This window comes from Pelodiscus sinensis, chromosome 18 (genome assembly GCF_049634645.1).
Source record: "Pelodiscus sinensis isolate JC-2024 chromosome 18, ASM4963464v1, whole genome shotgun sequence".
NCBI lineage: Eukaryota > Metazoa > Chordata > Testudines > Trionychidae > Pelodiscus > Pelodiscus sinensis.
Genome location: NC_134728.1, coordinates 20,059,727 through 20,079,773, shown reverse-complemented (window position 1 = coordinate 20,079,773; position 20,047 = coordinate 20,059,727). Strand labels below are relative to the sequence as shown.

General features: G+C 49.1%; 1 protein-coding gene across 2 annotated transcripts in view; it reads right to left on the bottom strand.

Moving 5' to 3' along the window:
* PTGIS (prostaglandin I2 synthase) overlaps positions 1–18,873 on the bottom strand; it is a 51,666-nt gene extending 32,793 nt beyond the window's left edge. The window contains exons 1-5 of one of the 2 annotated variants that reach the window (XM_075901225.1): positions 18,655–18,873; positions 13,727–13,850; positions 12,590–12,768; positions 5,434–5,577; positions 1,138–1,292 (exon numbers count right to left, since the gene is read on the bottom strand). In XM_075901225.1, the coding sequence (XP_075757340.1) occupies positions 1,138–1,292; positions 5,434–5,577; positions 12,590–12,768; positions 13,727–13,850; positions 18,655–18,740 (688 nt within the window). In that variant the 5' untranslated portion in view covers positions 18,741–18,873. Of the gene's footprint in view, positions 1–1,137; positions 1,293–5,433; positions 5,578–12,589; positions 12,769–13,726; positions 13,851–17,929; positions 18,056–18,654 lie in introns of those variants that run through there. The other variant, XM_025189264.2, reaches the window with a different exon arrangement.
* Between the last annotated feature and the right edge of the window lie 1,174 nt (positions 18,874–20,047).

The following is a 20,047-nucleotide window of genomic DNA, read 5'->3' as shown; positions in this document are numbered from 1 at the left end:
TTCCATAATGGTGCCATCTACTGCCCATACTTGCTCTTCCAGGACAGCTCCTATGTAAACATAGGGCCCTGCACAGAAATCACTTGCATCCGAAATAACTTAATTTCCATGTGGTTTCCTGAGCAACGCTCCTTTCCCGCGTGCTCTCAGCAATCCCCGCAGTGAGACTCTAATCATGAGTGCTGGACCTTGGGAGGAGAGGTTAAAAGCAAGTCCATAAGAAGGCTGGGAATGAGGGACAGTTAGACCTTTCCATGATGAGGGGCTGGCTCAACGGCCACCAGATCCCTCCTAGAAATGATACTCCTGTGCCTTGTCTACACTGGGAACTGAGCTGTGTGAGTAAATGCCTGTGGTCGGCATGCTCTTAAACCCCACTTAGCCCCATGTGTAGACAGACAGCCACGATTCAAAACTCATTAGCTACTTATAAACTCAGAATTGAGCCCAAATAGCTCGCACATTTCAGGACAAACCCATGTGCCCCACCTCTCCAAGCTGACATGCTGTTTCTCCAATGAGGTTGCCATTCTCTTTACCAGGAGAAAGCCCAAATAACTGGATTCCATGTGAGCCTGGGAAGTTTCAGCCAAAACCAACTGCCAGGGCAGAACTGCAGTACAGCCCCATCTGGCTGCTATTTCTGCTACACCATGAAGTGTGGAGTGAATCGGAAGGCCCTTTCGCTACCCTGCCCCATCACCACATTCTACACTAGACTGCCGGACACACAAATGAAACAGAATGGCCGGTTCATGTGGTCCCATTCCTGCAATGAAAGATGACCTCAAGCGCCTTAGTATCTCATGGGGAAAAGGAGCAAGTCCCTGAAGTACTGAGGGTCATAACCATTCAGGACTTCTGTGGTTACAGCTGGCACTTTTCAATTGCACTTGGAAATGAACTGGAAGTCCGTGCAAATCAGACAGTACAGGCACAGTACAAATGGCCAGCTGTATTTGGAACGGGACAAAATGTCTGAGGCACATGCAAGCAACATACTAGATGGATTGGTTTGCATGTGCAATTGCATGAACTGCCCCTAATAGTTAGGTGTATAATTGCATGCCTAACATGCTTGAACATGCGGCCCCCATGTCTATGTGGCTGGTTCTTTCTGACCCCCCAGGCACTCACCTGCAGTTAGCATGGAGCGGGCAGCTCTCATTAACAGCTGGTCCAATTTATAAAATTGATTGTAGACCTCCGCAGAATGGGCCCGATCTTTGTTTTGGCAGGAAGGATCACTGTAATTTTCTTCTTCATTGCCATACAGGGTCAGGTATCCAGCTCTGTTTGGGATAAAGGGGGAAATACATTGGTATTTTAAATGGGTGAAATCCTGGCAACTCTGAAATCATGAGCTAACCTCTCACTGAGAAAGAACTCCTCCTCAATGATAGGAGCTAGGACCACCACATTCAGTATACAACTTCCTCTTATCATAACTTGGTTTGGTTGTGCCAGGAAAATGGGGTGTGGCTGGAATGGGACTGCTTCTCTTAAAACCAAACAGAACATAAGAACATCAGCACGGCCATACTGGGCCAGACCAAAGTCCATTTAGCCCAGTATCCTGTCTGCCAATACCAGAAAAGAGACAGAATCACCAGGCAGGTGAAAGGGGCTGGCTGGGGGTGCATTTCCTCCCCACCACCACCACACACACACACACACACACTCCAGGACTGCTCCAGTGCCAAGCCTCCCACCACCCAGGCACCTTTTAGGGAGGGTGTGGGGGCTGATGCTCCCTCCCTCCCATTCATACGGAAACATTGCTGCCTGTTCCTCTTCCTCAGGGAGCGCGGGGAAAGTGCACAGTTTGCTGCATTGCTCTTTCTGGCTGGGGAGTGGAGGGGGTAGACGAGCCCGGACCTGACCCAGCCAGGGGACATGCATCCCTCCCTCTGGCTGTGCCTGCTGGAGCTGCAGCAGCCATAGACAGGTGTTTCTCACCTGGCCCCAAGCTGCTCTGGTGAGATAGGGTTGGGGTAGTCCTCTCTTCCTGGGGCAGCCCGCCAAGGAGCCCTTTAGAGAAGGCAGAGAGCTGAAACTCCCCTCCCCCATTCATACAGAAATATTGCTGGCTGTTCCCCTTTGCTGGGGAATGAGGGGAAAGTGCAGTTTGCTGCATTCCTCACTGGCTAGGGAGTGCAGGGGGCAGATCAACCTGGGCCTGCCTCAGCCAGGGGACATGCACCCTTCCCCCTGGCTGTGCTTGCTGGAGCTGCAGCAGCCATAGAGAGGTGCTTCTCACCTTACTCCAAGCTGCTGTGGTGAACGAGGGCTAGGATAATCCTCCCTCTCCAGAGCAGCCTGCATACTGAACCTCTCATCCCCAGCCCCACCCCAGAACAATGATTTCAGTGAAGAAAAGCAAACTTTTTTTTCAGTTAAGGACCCGAGCAATGCCAGGTAAATCTTCTAGTGCAACATATATAACTAAAGGGGTCTGTGCAATATATAGCCGAACCTTTTTAGATGATACATGTATCTCAGCTGTCTCCCGCTCTGGCACTCCAAGTGCAGAAGGTAGGGCCCCGCAAGAGATCTTAAAAATACCTTGCCTCTTTAGGCTCTGCTTACAAAAACTCCCCACACCACAGACATACTGCCCCCTGGGAAATAGGCTGCCACCATCAAGTGAATTAATTAAAACCCTGAAAACCAGGAAGAAACACTTGAAATTCTTCCCAAGAGGTATCCCCAAAGTCTTTTGCCACAAGAGAGCTTGAAAAAAGAAACAAAATACACAGAAAGCAAACTGTGTCCCTGAGAGCTGACCTCGCAGCCTAGGCAAGCACACACACAGACCTCCTGTTACCTTTCAGGACATAAGAATCAAATCATTGCCTTAGAAAAGTGATTTTATTAACAAAACGAAAAGGCGTACTTGATGAAGCATACTTGGTTGCTAGGTGTTATAGAACGACTAAGAAAAGAACAGACAAAATACAAACAAACAGTCTCTTTGGGCTGTTGCTTAAATATGGTGAATGGGGGAGGGAAGCACATGGATTTCACACAAAGAAGTTTAACCAAACAGCAAAATAAAAAACAAATAACCCGATTGCCACTAAATATACATTTTCCCACTACTCACGATCTGTACAGATCCATACTTCAAGGCCCAGTCCATTCCCATGCCCAATATTTCTTGTGGGGATGGTAATTCTGTCTGATTATTTCATCTTGCTGCTTCTAGCTGCTAATTTAAAACTCCCACAAAGAGAGCAAGCAATTTCAGCACTGTATCCCATTGGTTCTTCTGACTCCCTGCCAACACCCATAGTGACCTGCATTTAACCCTTTGGTCACCAAGTGCTGGCCAGCACTCCTCCTATCCATCACAACATGTAACAACAGTTACTTTGTAAGACAGAGGATAATGGCGTAAATCGAGTTTCAACATTTTATTTTGCATCTGTTTTGCTTTACTTTTCATGGAAAGATTTGCCCTTAGAAAGTCCAACATTAAATAGAATTTGTTGTATCTGATTAGTAAAGATATGCAAAAAAGCACATAGTCTAATCCAGCTCACACTAAAGTCCCCTCTCCCCTGAGGTTTATATATTACACACGCACACAGGGTTGTAAAGTGAAGCACGCAGAAGACAGGAAACATTAGAATTAAGGTTGCTTCTGCCACTTTTATTTGCACCACCTTCTTATGTGTATGCATTATTATGCTGCATTTAATTACATGATCACATTTATTTTTCCCACAGGCTCTCTGCCTTATTCAGTGCACATATAGCAAGTAGTCTTCACTTAATAAGCAGCTATTCAACATTTTATTTTTTTCCTCCTTGTTCAGTGTGTGGTTTGCAGGCTTTATTTTTTGCATACTATTCAAACCCTGCTCTGGAGACAGAACTATTAATTTCCTCATGGGCTTTTCGATGAAGCTTATCATTAGGAGTGTGGGTCCTTCACAAATGCTAATTCATTTATCTTCACTATGTGAGCCCCATTTTACAGACTGGGAGCTGAGGCACAAAGGTTATGGTCAAAAGTTTCTACTAATTTTGGGTTTCCAGGCTATGAGATTAGAACCCTAACCCATCCCCAGCCCCTTGACCCCCAGCCAATAGAACTCCATCCCCAGCCCCCCTCTCGCCAGCACAGAATCAAAACCCTCAGTTGATATCTGCCCTTGGGGTTGGGAGGGGGAAGGGGTGGCACTGATTGCATAGTTCGCCTAGGGCACCAGTTGCTGGCAGCTAGTCTAGGGCCACCCCTGGTGCCAGTGTAGACGCCCTCTTGTGCAAGAAAGCTCCGATGGCCATTTTAACCATCAGGCTTTCTTGCACAAGAAATCCATGTTGCCTGTCTACACTGGCCTCTTGCACAAGAACACTTGCACAAGAGGGCTTATTCCTGAGCAGGAGCATCATAGTTCTTGTGCAAGAAGCCCTGATTTCTTACATTAGAACGTCAGTGTTCTTGTGCAAGAACTCGCGGCCAGTGTAGACAGGCAGCAAGTTTTTGCGATAAAGCGGCCTTGCGCAAAATCTTGCCAATGTAGACACAGCCATTGGCTACAGGGCCATTGCTCCTTATTAACCCCAGTGGGAGCCCCTATACTTTAAAGCCCGGTGCGAAAATCCATTCTTTTTTTTTTAAATTAGCCCTGTGATGGGGCGCTCCCACCCCGCACTCGGGGGGGCTGAGGCGAGGGCTGGAGGAGTCCCTGGGGGGCGGGCAGTCGGCCCACTGCAGGAATCCGGGGGCCAGCCGTGGACCCGTGGGCCGGTGCCGCGGGGAGCATGGTGCGCCACCAGAGAAGGCCCCAGGAGGAGAGGCTAGCGTGGCGCGGGCGGATGACGTCACGGGGGGAGGGGGGATGACTTGGGTCGCAGGCACGGTGAGGCCGGGGAGCCAGGCCAGCACGGAGTTTAAAACAGCGCCCGGCAGCCAAGGAAGGGGGACAGACGGCGAGGCGTGGAGCCAAGGAGGCGAGGGTGAGGCAAGAGCCCTCGGAGGGGACTGGCCCCTAGGAGGGGCAGGAAGTGGCCCAGTGCAGGGTCGCGTAGCCCGTGAGCAGGTGTGTTTAGGGGCACTACCCCCATCCGCTAGGCAGGGACCGGCAGTCACTGCCTTAGGGCCCTGGGTCGGGGTTCAGAGTGAGGGAGGGCCCGAACCCCGCTACTCTGCCCGGCAGAGCAAAGCGCATCCATGAGACCGGCTCTCTAGGTCAAAGCAGAAAATAGAGTGACTCTAAGACCAAGGGGGCGAAGCCCGGGACTGTTTTGGGGATGCTTAACCATCTGACGGATACAATAAAAAGGGTGACGGGAACCCACCAATGGCGGGGGTAGCGTGATCCTTTTACAAGCCCCAATGGAAAACAATAAAAGAGGAGAGCTGATTATGAAGTCATTCCCCTTCCAGGCCCCAGGGACAAAGCGCTGTAGTGTGACACTCACCTGAGCATGATACTATAGGAGAGATGAAACAAGCCTTCTTCTGCCCACTGCCGGCTCAATGGGCTTGGGTCAGGAAACAGAACAGTCTGCAGGTTGAAGAACATCGCCTTCGTGAGGGACGGAAGGTTCTTGTTTTGGAGAGCCCTGGAGGAGCAGAAGTTACTTTGTGAAACTCCTTCATGGATTAAGTCTTACTGCTCCCTAATCAGTGTGTAGTTAGGGGCAAGTCTCATTTATTTATAGCATGAGCATCCCTGGGTGTTGGAACCTCGTCACTGTGCACTGCCAAGCAGCTGTGATCTGGGCAAAGGGGAATACACGGCACTACGGCACCACACAGAGAAACAACATGCAAGCCCTGATCCAGATTCTCTTCTTGCCCATTATGGGGAATGAGACCAGCTGCAGAGCTCTAACACCCATCAGATGCTCCCCTGCTTTCGGGGGGGGGGGGGAGGCTGAAGGTTGGATGTGGATTTTTGCTTTAGATCCGTGTTTCGGGATAGAAGCCACTGAGAGGGAACAAATGATGAACATGGTAATATCATCTAAGTGCCATAGCTGTTTTGTTCTCTTGAGTGGAAAGTGGCTGTTTTAGACTTAACAAACAAAAGGCCAGTGTGCTATGACATCTAGGGGGATTTTCCTTTAGCAGTAGCCACTGGTCAGATGCGAGGTTTGATTGCAACAATACATTTTTCCAGGGAGGCTACTGTATTTCTTATGCTGTACTTCCAATGAGCAGCCGTTCTTTGTCTTCATGAACCACACTGGACCCACTGCTCTTTTCGTGCTACTCAAATGACTACTCAGGGACTGATTATGGATCATTCCCCATAGTGCACTGTCAGCCTGGGACTTGCTGCAGACAAAGAACGGCTGCTCATTTTAAGAACAGCACTCAGTGCCCTAGTATCATGCTAGCTCATTGGAAGTACAGCATAAGAAATATAGTAGCCTCCCCGGAAAAATGTATTGTTGCAATCAAACCTCGCATCTGACCAGTGGCTACTGCTAAAGGAAAATCCCCCTAGATGTCATAGCACACTGGCCTTTTGTTTGCTAAGTCTAAAACAGCCACTTTCCACTCAAGAGAACAAAACAGCTATGGCACTTAGATGATATTACCATGTTCATCATTTGTTCCCTCTCAGTGGCTTCTATCCCGAAGCAGGGATTTAAATACCCAGGAAACTATAGACCAGTTAGTTTAACTTCTGTGCCAGGGAAGATAATGGAGCAAGTAATTAAGGAAATCATCTGTAAACACTTGGAATGTGGCAAGGTGATAGGGAACAGCCAGCATGGATTTGTAAAGAACAAATCATGTCAAACCAATCTGATAGCTTTCTTTAATAGGATAACGAGTCTTGTGGATAAGGGAGAAGGGGTGGATGTGGATGTGGTATATATACTTTAGTAAGGCATTTGATACGGTCTCGCATGATATTCTTATCAATAAACTAGGTAAATACAACTTAGATGGGGCTACTATAAGGTGGGTGCATAACTGGCTGGATAACCGTACTCAGAGAGTAGTTATTAATGGTTCACAATCCTGCTGGAAGGGCATAACAAGTGGGGTTCCGCAGGGGTCTGTTTTGGGACCAGCTCTGTTCAATATCTTCATCAACGATATAGATATTGGGATAGAGAGTACACTTATTAAGTTTGCAGATGATACCAAGCTGGGAGGGGTTGCGACTAATCTGGAGGATAGGATCATAATTCAAAATGACCTGGACAAATTGGAGAAATGGTCTGAGGTAAATAGGATGAAGTTTAATAAAGACAAATGCAAAGTGCTTCACTTAGGAAGGAACAATCAGCTTCATATATACAGATGTGAAGCGACTGTCTGGGAAGGAGAATGGCAGAAAGCAGCGGCGGATATAGGGCAGGGCGAGCGGGGCAGCTGCCCCGGGCCCTGCGCTTCCATAGGCCCCGTGCCAGCGGGGTCACTTTCTAGCTTTTGCCACTAGAGGGCGCCGCTGCCTTCACACAGGGAAACCACGAGATCCTGGGAGCGGGTGGGACCTGGGCAGAGAGATGTCGGAGTATGTGGGCAGCGCTCTTAGGGCCCTGTCCCACAGAGTGTCCCCCCAGCGTCTGCAGTTCTGTCTCTAGAGCAGCCCGGCCGGCCTGCAGGCACTCTGGGGGGTCTCTGCTGGCGGGTGGGTACCGTGACGTGCCTTTCCCTAGCTCCGCAGACCCAGACACCAGACCAACTCCTTGAAAGAGTAAATAAGAATAAAGCGGCAGCTTCTGCAGCCCGGCCCTGGGGGTGACTCTCCTAAGAGGCGCAGGAGCCTGCAACGCGGCGCTGTGCCTGGCCCCGCCCCACCCCACATCTCCTGCCTCCCAGCTGCCGCCGGATCCTGCAGCTAGAGTCCTCTGCCTCAGCACGGGAAGAGATGGTCTCAGTGTGGGGGAGCCCCGTGAGCCCCACACTAGCTGGTCTGTGCCTGGGTGAGGGCTGGTCATCGGGGGCTGTTCCATTCCTGCCCCTGGCACCCAGTCGTAGAGCAATGCGCCAGAGCAGCCGGGCACCGGGGACCCACACAGCTGCCTTGGTGTGGATACAGGGCGACTGAGCCACGCAGTTGCCCCCAACCAGAAGGGAGCCAGCCCACAAGCTGAGCAGCATCAGGCTGCATTGGGCCACTCCTGGGGGGGGGGGGTAGGGGCTACAGTGTCAGCCTTTCTCGGCAGGGGGCAGTCGGGGCAGCCTCTATGGCTCCTCCTCTGACCCTGCGTGGAGCCTGAGGTGCCATCTCCTTTCCTTCCAGCTGCTCTGCAGGCTCCTGGGAGGCTGCTGGCTCAGACACAGCAGCCAGCCCCTTCTAAACTGGGTCAGGATTTCCCTGCTCCCCGGGCGCCTCGCTGCTCCAGTGCCTGGGTCTGGAGAAGGGGCTGATGCTGGGAAGAAGCCTTTTCCCACCGGCTGTTAGAGACCCAGCTGCCAAAAGAGTTAGAGAGCTATAACAGACTTAAATGCGAACGAAAATGTTTAATTATTAATGCAGAATTTTGTTTAAGAATGAATTACAATATAATTAAAATAAAAAATTATCCAACTAAATTAAGTTTTTACCAAATTTACCCAATTCACATGTAATACGAAAATAGCCTTCAATCTGCGCATTTGACACCTTCTCCTATTTTTTCTCCAAAGGGGGACCCCGTGAAATTGTGCTGCCCTGGGCCCCGCAAAACTTATCCGCCCCTGGAAGAAAGGGATCTAGGGGTTATAGTGGACCACAAGTTGAATATGAGTCAGCAGTGTGATGCTGTGGCAAAAAAAGCAAACATGATTCTGGGATGCATTAACAGGTGTGTTGTGAGCAAGACATGAGAAGTCATTCTTCCGCTCTACTCTGTGCTGGTTAGACCTCAGTTGGAGTAGTGTGTCCAGTTATGGGTACCGCATTTCAAGAAAGATGTGGAGAAATTGGAGAGGGTCCAGAGAAGAGCAACGAGAATGATTAAAGGTCTAGAGAACATGACCTATGAGGGAAGACTGAAGGAATTGGGTTTGTTTTGTTTAGAAAAGAGAAGATTGAGGGGGGACATGATAGCAGTTTTCAGATATCTAAAAGGGTGTCATAAGGAGGAGGGAGAAAACTTGTTCATCTTGGCCTCTGGGGATAGAACAAGAAGCAAGGGGCTTAAACTGCAGCAAGGGAGGTTTAGGTTGGACATTAGGAAAAAGTTCCTAACTGTCAGGGTAGTCAAACACTGGAATAAATTGCCCAGGGAGGTTGTGGAATCTCCATCTGTGGAGATATTTAAGAGTAGGTTAGATAAATGTCTATCAGGGATGGTCTAGACAGTATTTGGTCCTCGCATGAGGGCAGGGGACTGGACTCGATGACCTCTCGAGGTCCCTTCCAGTCCTAGTATTCTATGATTCTATGATGCTCTGATCTCGTACTTCATTAGCATGGCTGCTGCTTTTTTTCGAAACAGAACTTTTTCGGAAAAAAAACGGCAGTCTAGATGCAGATCTGTTGAAAATAAACCCTTTTTTGACAGATCCTGTATTCCACAATAAATGAGGTTTAAATAATCTTTCAAAAAGGGTTTATTTTCAACAGATCCGCATCTAGACTGCTGTTTGTTTGGGGTTTTTTTCGAAAAAGCTCCGTTTCAGAAAAAAGCAGCTGCCATGTTTATGCTAATGAAGCGTGGGATATTTAAATCCCTGCTTCATTAGCAATTTCGACGTGCTTGATTTGCATCCCTCTGTCGACAGAGAGGTGTAGTCTAGACACACCCTCGGTGTCTAACTGGTTGGCCACCCCGGCTACGTCTACACTGGCCCCTTTTCCGAAAGGGGCATGCTAATTTCACAGGTCGTAATAGGGAAATCCGCGGGGGATTTAAATATCCCCCGCGGCATTTAAATAAAAATGTCCGCCGCTTTTTTCCGGCTTTTAGAAAAGCCGGAAAAGAGCGTCTACACTGGCCCCGATCCTCCGGAAAAAAGCCCTTTTCCGGAGGATCTCTTATTCCTACTTTGAAGTAGGAATAAGAGATCCTCCGGAAAAGGGCTTTTTTCCGGAGGATCGGGGCCAGTGTAGACGCTCTTTTCCGGCTTTTCTAAAAGCCGGAAAAAAGCGGCGGACATTTTTATTTAAATGCCGCGGGGGATATTTAAATCCCCCGCGGATTTCCCTATTACGACCTGTGAAATTAGCATGCCCCTTTCGGAAAAGGGGCCAGGGTAGACGAGCCCCCCTGGATTAGAGGGTGATGTTTGCCTGAGGATTCCATGCCAGCAGTATTCCCGTCAACTTTTCCCAGACCTTCAAACTTCCATCCCCAAACAAAGAATCTGAAGGAAGAGTGCCCCTCCAAGCTATTTTGAGCCATGCATGTCGCCGCCGTGTGCTGCATCTATTGGCAAAGCAAGAGAGCTTCCCAGAAGTCAAACCACAGACTGTCCCATTTTTATGCCATTCGAGTATAAACATGATCTTTCATTGCTTTCCCGCACGCGGCCGGTGCACCATCAGTCATACATTCTCCTGGGGGCTTTGTTTACCAAAGTAAACTATGTAGTCTGCGTATTTATTTCCAGCCAGGTTGCTTCCCCTTCTTTTACTGAAAGGCTTTAAACATGTCTCATGCTGTCACACCACAACATGTGATTAAATGTCTCTCATACCTTAAAATATTCAATGTAAAAACAATTCCCAGGAAGACTAAAATAATGATAGCCCCAGAGCTCTGCTGCTTGTTAGTATGTCCTGCTGAGTAACTGTAATTGCTTCAGGATGATTTTTACTGGCTTTAGGGCTGTGACAATATTTGCTGGAGTCCAAGTGTTGTGGAGCTAAGGCGTTTGTAAGGTCTAAATCTTGCTCCGGCTAGCAGGAGAGACCAGAAACCTTTCCTGGTGTTGGCTCTACCCTGTGAATCTGATGTCCAGGGCCAGTCACTGTGAAACAGGTTAGGACACTGCTTTGTGGAGCCCACTTTGCTACTATTCTGAGCAGGCGCAAAGTGCAGCTCCTCTGCTGCTGGCTAGTGCTTCTGGCTGATAGAGGCACTGCCACTGGTCCCGACTGGCACACGCCCATCTGCTGGCCATTACGTCGAGCATTCTCTTTAGTACTCTGGAGAGAGAGACCCTGCTGGAACTCCCTGTGTCCTTTCCTTCCACACACCCATCGTGCATCGCTGTGGCCTGTGCCAGCCAGAGTCAGCACGGATGGTCAACAAGACATTTGCTGCCTGAAGCAGAGACTGATACACAAGTGAGATTTGTTCCAAGATATAACCCAGGTGACTTAACCGGGGCTGGGGGGGGGGGGGCAGGCATTGGGGGCAAGGCTAGTACTGGGAGGCTTTGGGGGTGGCTGGCCCTGGGGATCTCTGGGGGCAGGGTTAGAACTGGGGAACTCTAAGGAGTGGGGAGCTGGCGCTGCGCAGCTCTGGGGGTGGGGTTAGCAGTGGGGGGGCTATAGGGTCAGGGCTGGCACTGGGGGGATCTGGAGATGGGGCTAATATTGGGAACTGGGGACTGGCACTGGATGGGGCTCTGGGGGGGCGGGGTGCAGCGGGGCTCTGGAAACAGGAGGTTGGCACTGGGAGGCCTGGAGGTGCGGGGCTCAAAGGGGCGGGGGCTGGCACTGGAGTGCTCTGAGAATAGGAGGCTGGCCCTGGGGGGGTTGGGTGCAAGGGACTCTGAGGTCAGTGGCTGGCGCTGGGCGGTAGTGGAGGGGTGGAGGTTCTAGGGGTTTGGGTTGCCACTGGGGGGCTCAGGGAGCCTGGATGTACCCCAGTGCAATCCCTGAAAGCTGCTGCAAACAGCCAGCTTCAGCTGTGGCAGCTGCCCACCATGTGGCAACTGCCAGTACTGAAGCCAGCTGTTCGCAGTGGCTCTGGGGGCAGGGGCTTTTGGCAGACCAGTAATGTTTTATTTGTATATTCACATATTCATTTTGCATAATGAATATGCAAATATGCAAATAAAATGTTACCAGTCTGTCAACAGCTTGTGAATGGATTTGCCGGTCCACAGTATAAAAAAGGTTAGGGAGCCACTCGTGTAGACCTGCCCTATGTAGTGTTTGACGTTTTGTGTTATACTGGTCTATCTTTAGACAGTGAATTTGGCTACATTCAGTCATTTGGGCTTAAATATTCTTAAAAATAGACCATAAGTGTAGTCAAACAATTGGCTCTACCTTTTAGTCAACCCTGCCCTGATCCCGGCATGACCTCTACAGAGCCACAGACAGTGGCATTATTACCTCCCTGCTTTGCGTGTGCAACCCCAAACAATCTTAGCCTTTTTTTCTGCCGCACCACATTACATTTTAAACCCACTAGTGCTATTATCAGCTATTTCTTTGTAAAGTTAAGAAAGATGGGAAGGGATCTCTCCATGTTCCTAGTACATCTATCTCTAGTATTTAGAAGCCAGGAATCTAGGACAGTTCAATGGCTCACTAGGAAAATCTAGATAGACATCAAGTCTTTTCCTCTTTCATTCTGCTTTGTACTTACACAGTAGTTAATATTCCTGTCCTGGACACCAGCAATGTCACCTCCATAGTGGAACTGCATGGCTCGCTCACTGGGAAATAATCATTTCCCAAAACAATGTGGAGACATTGGCACAAATTTTCCTTTGTAGCATACTCACGCTCTCAGCCTGACCTTTTCCTCACTGGGGTCATAATCAGGCAGTTTGACATCAAACATCCGATCCATTAAAATGCGTGCATATTTGTTGAAATCTAGTTTGCCACTTGATTCCCAAAGCACCGAATCGTACGAGTGAGGGTCCAGCAAGATGGTGATAAATTTCCCAGCCACCTGGATCTACAGAAGCAAAACAATCCACAATACAAAGATCATAGGTCCATTAGTTCGATGAATACAATAACACATTGAAAATGTGAAATGTTGCAGGACAATGGGACAAATGCTAAGCCAAAATCTGCAGTAATAAGTCCAATGCTCAGACACAGACCTTTTGCTTTGTTAGTCCCAGATGGGTACATAATATCCTCAGCTGGTACAAACTAGTATCAACGGAGGGCCCCTGACTTACACCAGATGAGGTGGAGTATTCTGCAAATCATTCCAAAATGTTACTTTGACTGCATATTTAATGGCCTGAACGCTTTCTTCAGTCAATAAAGAGCAGTGTTCATCTGGCAGCTCCCAAGGAAACACAGAAACTCATTGTTCACAATGGCAACATACCAGGTTACTGCTAGCTGCACATCTGGACTTGGGATTCTTGAGGACTAAATTTTTTTGACTCTGAACACTCCCCAGCAGTTGAATAAGTTAAAGGACCCAACCTGCACTTCTCACTTAGGAAAAACTCCCACTGACTTCAATCATATTAAGGTCATTTCTCCATCCTTCCCAATCGGCCTTCTTCTCAAGCATCAAGTTTTGGTCCCTCCAGGGGGCAAAATGGACTGATGACACAAATAGTCTAATTCACGTATGAAGAAAATGAGTTACTATGAAAAATGAAGTTGCTCTGTGGTACGGATGCAAAGTGATGTTAATGCCTTTTGAAAATCAAGCCACTCATGCATGGTTTGGTTTAAAAGCAGCTGCTAGCTGGCTTAGCGTAGCTGGGGGAAGGCAGTGGCCGAGCGGCCAGGAGAGACGGGAGAAGGTAGAGATCGGTGCATGTCTGTGATGTACAATCAAAGCTGCTTCATAAAGCTTTCTAAGCTACGTTTGGTTGAGTGGCTGAGCTGTACCCTGCGCAAGAGTTAAACCCCAGCAGCGCAGACAATTTACAGCTGGCACCTACTGTGAAAATATCGCCATGTTTTTGCTTCATTTTAGAAAGGAAGCTGGCAGCATCTTTTCCAAATTCCATAGCATGTCCCAGCCGTGGAACAAAGCCTCTATCAAGTGGAGGTTCATTTGGTAGCCTGGAAAAAAGATCAGTAAAAGCTCTTAACCGCTGTGGAAGGATTGTCCTACAGTTCCTGAGTAACCATTGCATGATGAAAAGTAACAGAGAGGTAGCTGTGTTAGTCTGATCTTGGTAAAACAAAAAAAGCAGCCATGTAGCACTTTAGAGACTAACAAGAGGGTTTATTAGGTGATGATCTTGGGGCAGACCCACTTCTTCAGATCATATTCTGAAAGTGAAATGGCAGGACCATTATATAGCAGAGGGATACTATGAAGAAGTAAACAAATCAGCTACATAGACTAGAAGATAGGGATGAGGGGATGAGGAAGAGACAAAGAAGGAGGAAACTGCTTATTGTAAAAGTCAATTAAGTGGCTAATCTGGAGTTACTATGAATATCAAAAGGTGTGAAATAGTAATAGAGATGTAGCCCTGTTAGTCTGGTCTTGCTGAAACAAAAGACAGGACTATGCAGCACTTTAGAGACTAACAAGATGGTTTATTAGGTGATGAGCTTTTGTGGGTCAGATCCACTTCCTCAGATCAAGTTGTGGAAGAAAATTGGCATGACCATATGTCTGGATCAGTGCAAGTTTTTTCATGCACAGATCTGAGGAAGTGGGTCTGGCCCACGAAAGCTCATCACCTAATAAACCATCTTGTTAGTCTTACAAATATTACATAGTCCTGTCTTTTGTTTCAAAAGGTGAGCAGGCTATCTTTGTAATGTGTAAGATAATTGTGAATGGGCCTTAATTTAGATGATAATTAACTTACACATTACAAAGACAGCCTCCCCACAAAGACAGTAACTCCAGATTTGCCACTTAATTGACTTTTACTATAAGCACTTTCCTCCTTCCTTGTCTCTGCCTCGTCCCCTCGCCCCTATCTTCTATTCTATGTAGCTGATCTGTCTACTTTTTCATTGCATCTCTCTGCGATATAATGGTCATCCCATTTCACTTTCAGAATATGTTATAAAGAAGGGGGTCTGCCCCACGAAAGCTCATCGCCTAATAAATCTTCTTGTTAGTCTTTAAAGTGCTACATGACTGCTTTTTTTGTTTTACCTCGATCAGACTAACATGGCTACCTCTCTGTTACTTTTCCAAAAAAAGCAGTCATGTAGCACTTTAAACACTAACAAAATGGTTTATTAGGTGATGAGTTTTGGTGGGGCAGACCCGCTTCTTCAGAACATATTCTGAAAGTAAAATGGCATGGCCATTACATAACAAAAGGGTTACAATGGGGTAAACAAATTATACAGTAATGAATTAGCTACAGAAGGTGGGGGCAAGGGAACAAGGAAGAGACATGAAAGGAGGAAATTGCTTATTTTAGGAAGCAATTAAGTGGCTAATCTGGAGTACTACGAATATCAAAAGGTGGGGAAGAGTGATAGAAATGTAGCCGTGTTAGTCTGGGGTAGTTGAAGCAAAATACAGGACTATGTAGCACTTTAAAGACTAACAAGATGGTTTATTAGATGATGAGCTTTCGTGGGCCAGACCCACTTCCTCAGATCAAATAGTGGAAGAAAGTAGTCACAACCAAAGGATACTGACTACTTTCTTCCACTATTTGATCTGAGGAAGTGGGTCTGGCCCACGAAAGCTCATCATCTAATAAACCATCTTGTTAGTCTTTAAAGTGCTACATTGTCCTGCATTTTGCTTCAAAAGGTGGGGAGGCTGTCTTTGTAATGTGAAAGGTAATTACCTAAATTAAGGCCCATTTCCAGCACGTCGAATGTTGGTATAAATAAAAGTTCTGAAGGCTCTCTCTGTAATCTGGTGTTAAAGTCTCTTTGCAGTAAAGAGGCATGTTTTCAGGTCTTTAAGGGAATGGCCAACTTGATTAAAATGTTGGCTAACAGGTTTTTCTGTATGCAGATGTCTGATGTCTGATTCGTGAGAACTGATTCTCTGGAGAAGTGACTGACCAGTCACTGTGAGCAGCCCCCGCCGAATGGGTGGAAGGCGGCAGAGATAGGGGCGCCCAGCAGCTGGACCAAACTTTGTCAAAGTGGTCAGATTAGCCATTTAATTGTCTCTGACAATAAGCAATTTCCTCCTTCCTTGTCTCTTTCTCATCACCTAATAAACCATCTTGTTAGTCTTTGAAGTGCTACACGACTGGGTTTTTTGCTTTTTTTGAGTAACCATTGGCACTTAAACTCCTGCTTTCCAGCAGGTGATGAGTGTGACATTGCCATCAGCACCTTGCTTTGTTTCAACCATGCTTTTTTCAGGGGCGGGAACCTTTTTTTGGTCAGGGGTTACTGACCCACAGAAAAAGTGAGTTAGGGGCCACACACAAGTAAGAAGCAAACCCTCCCCCCCCCCCCAAGAACGCAACCAAAACTCACTGACTAGGTTCCCAAAAAGTTCAGGGCTTCCTCTGCCGGGGGGGAGGGGTGAACCAGTGCTCACACTCCAGCCACAGAGGGAGGGGACGTGCTGAGGCTGGAGGAAGGGGGAAGTCGCAGTATTGTAGCAAGGGGGTTATGCACCCAGGGGCAAAGGCAAAATTTGTGACCCCCAATCATTTGTTGCAGGAGCAGGGGGCATGTGCGGCAGAACTCACCAGGGCTGTTCTGCCCTGGCTCATGCTTCCCGCTTCCCACCCCCTTCCTGCCCCTCTTCGGTCTGCAGCATGCGGCACAATGAGCCACCTGTGGGCAGCCGTTGCTGAGTAGGTAGAAGGCGGCAGAGATTTAGGGGCACAGCAGCAGCTGGAGCAAACTCAACAACATAACTTTTGGCAGCTAAATTGGCACCCCCCCTAGTGTGGCACCCAGTGGCATCTGCCCCCCGCCCCTCCCTTTGCTACACCACTGGTCAGTCCCAAGCTTTGCCACGGGCCAGATCCAAAATGAAGTTCCCGAGTTCCCCACCCCTCTTTTATTACATCACACAAAAAGTATTATCTGGTCAAATGACTTTCTGGTTACTAGTCCCAATCTTTTTAAGCCTCCGGGGTTCCACAGATGTAACCCAACAAGAGGACTGTGATCACCATTCTGAGTCATAAAGGAGCAAGAACTAGTTAGCAGGTCAAAGGAAGGGTTTGTGGGGGTGTCAGGGTTTTTTTTGTTTTTGTTTGTTTGTTTAGTTCAGTGAAAGCCTCTCAGATTTATGCTGGCTAAACAGCATAATAGCATACCTAAGTATTGATGACAACAATATTAATTTGAGGTTTTATTCTCTTCCTACTATAGTTAATATGGAAGAAGAAATTAAACGGAAACACCAAACTGCATGAAAACAATCCTAAGGGGCTTGCAAACTGACAAAAGGCTGAAATTTTAGGATTTAACACTGTCACTATTGTATCTGCAACTTACCATATTAGGCCTAGGCATGCCAAATAACATATATATGGCAAAGGGAATGTCTGCACGGCAGAGCAAAACCTGCCACGACCTGTGTCAAACAACTTCAGGCTGTGGGCTACCGGGTTGTTTTATTGTGGAGATGTCTGGGCGTGGGCTGGAGCTCGGGCCTTAGGAACCCAGCCTGAATCTTTGGATATGTCTACCCAGCAAAGGGGAAGAATGTTAAGGACAGGACAGAGATACCAGGGGCAGAGGTTGCATCCTTTCCCCCTTACTTCTGCAGTTCCTTTGGGGTTTGGACTGTCAGTGTTCTAGACCAGGAATCCAAGGTAACAGCTTGTACCGAACCAACTTCTGTTGGTGGAAGGTACAATCATTCACAGGACCCAGAACTGGAGGCAGGAGGATCCCATCCCGAGGGTGAGAGGCGCACACCTATGGCCGGTCGCCAACACTGAGCCCTGGGCCAGAACTGACTGGCGGAAAGTCCCAATCCCGCGCTGGGCCCGATCCTCACTTTTCTTTTCTTAAACTTTTTGTGGACCCCCTACAGTACCAATGCAGCCCCCGCGGGATCCGGGACCACAGGTTGGGAGCCATTGCTCTCGGTCATACTCTTCCTCCCTCATCTCCACAGAGTAATTCCGAGGCGTGTTTAAGACACGGGTGTTTTCTGTCTAGCATAATCCCGCACAACTATTAAGGACAAAACAACATTCCCTAGACGCGTGGCTGGCCCCGTGCTGCACCTGTTCTGTATCCTGCCTGTAGCTGTCAGCTGCTGTTCTCCCTTCTGCCCTCCGCCTCGGCTCGCGTTTCTCTGGAGTCCCGGTTCCCTTCGTCCCTAGTGTGCACGTTTCTGCGGGTCTCCTTTTCCTCATTGCACGGTGCCCCCGACGCCGGACCCGCTGGTTTGCAGTGGGCTGGGGGGGGGGGGGTTTACACAAGGAGGGAGTCCGAGGCCAGATGCGGGAGGACGTGGCATTTGGCGTATAAAATATCGCACCCCCCCCCCCGCCCCGTCCCGTAACTCCGCGGGGACTGGGGACAGGGCGCGTGGGGAGCAGTGGGCTCGGGAGAACAGACGTGGGGACACAGATCCCCCGGGTTAACCAAAGGGAGCCGGGGCTGGCGCCGCACCCCGCCAAAGGACGCACGGGCTGAGGAAGGGGCTCCCCTGCAAACCCCTCCACCTGCAGCCACCCCACTCCCAGAGCGGGGCCGGCAACGATCAGACCCGCAGGGCTGGATCGCTGCGCCCCTCGGTCCAGACTGCGCCCCTCACCGTGCTCTCGGAGCCTGAGGCTGCTCCGCCTGGCACCCGCGGCGCCACCGCTCCCTGGAGCCGGGCGGTGCGCAGCCCGCGGCGAGGGGGGACCCGCGCCCACCCCCGGACCCCCTCCACCTCCACCCCAGCACAAGCCGCTAGCCCTGCGCCAACCCCGGCCGGGCTCCGGTGCTGCCGGGCACTCACCGGGTCCGCTGGGCGCGCCCCGCCAGCAGCAGCAGCAGCAGCAGCAGCCCGGTCGCCAGCAGCCCGGCAGTCAGCGCCCAGCACATGGTGGGACCCCGTCCGCGAGCCGAAAGGAGCTGCTGCCACGGTCCCCGCCACCCTCTTCTGGCCGACAGACCGGCCGAGCCCCTCACTTGGCCGCCTGGGTCTCCTCCCCCTTCCGTCAGGAATCGGACCAGCTGCCCGCTGGCTCCCACCGCTGCCTCTGGGCGCTGTCCCTACCGTCCTTCCAGTGCCAGCCGGAGCGCCCGCTGGACACGGACACGGTTGCCCTACTGAGGGAGCTTCCATGAGAGACCCCGCTGCTGAGCAATGATTTGTTTTGTACACCCCAGAGTTGGCTGAGAGCTTGGCTGGAACAGAGACTGTGTTCAACCGGCTCCTAGTTCCCTTCCCCAGTTTGGCTGGAGAGAGATGGCTCTTTTTTCCCAGGCACTGGTTTCACTTGCTCCTGGTAGTGCTAGTAGCAGCACAGGGGTGGCTGCTGGCCTGGTGGGTAGCCAAATGGACCCTTTGGGTGTGTCTAAACTACAGGGTTTTTTCCAAAAAAGTAGCCTTTTTTCAAAAAAACTTCATCTGCTTCTAGACTGCAGCCCTGTTCTTTTGAAAGTAAATTGAAAGAACGCAGCGGTTTTTTCGATCACGGTAAACCTCATTTTACGAGGACTAACGCCTTTTTTCAAAAGTGCTCTTTCGAAAAAAGGTGCTATTGAATGCAAACTGTGTTTTTTTGAAAGAGAGCATCTAGACTCTGTCAAAAAAGCAGCTTGCTTTTTGAAAAAATCTGCTTGTAGTCTAGAGGCTCTGTTTCGAAAGAGGCTTGTAGTCTAGACCTAGCCTTGGTGTTCTGCTGCAGACTTTGAGTGGCAAGAGTGAGGAAAAATGCACAGGGGGTCTGGGCAGATTGTGGGATGCTGGGACTTGGGACTGACTGGTGTGGCTATTGATATTACTAATTGGTACAACTGTGGCCTCGGGCATGAGGGTCATTTCAAACTTCAAGGTGGTTTCTCATCACCTCTCTGGAAGGAAATTCTAAGTAAGCAAACCATGCAGCAGAGAAGTCATTTTCCCATTGCTTCATCATCTATCTCGCTGGGATTCTGGGCACTTTATCCCCCTAGTTTTGCAATAAATTAAATACTACTCATGCAGAGTTTCTTAATCCTTTGAAGTATTGTATTACTATTTTATAGCACCCACACTGTGCACTGCACAAAAGACACATAAAAGATTGATGGAGCCTCACATCTAACGAATGGGTTGGACGGGCAGACAATATCTAACCACACTCTGTGAAGGCCACAGCCAGATGGACCAGACTTAAAACAGCCTTTGGTTAGTCTAGTAATAG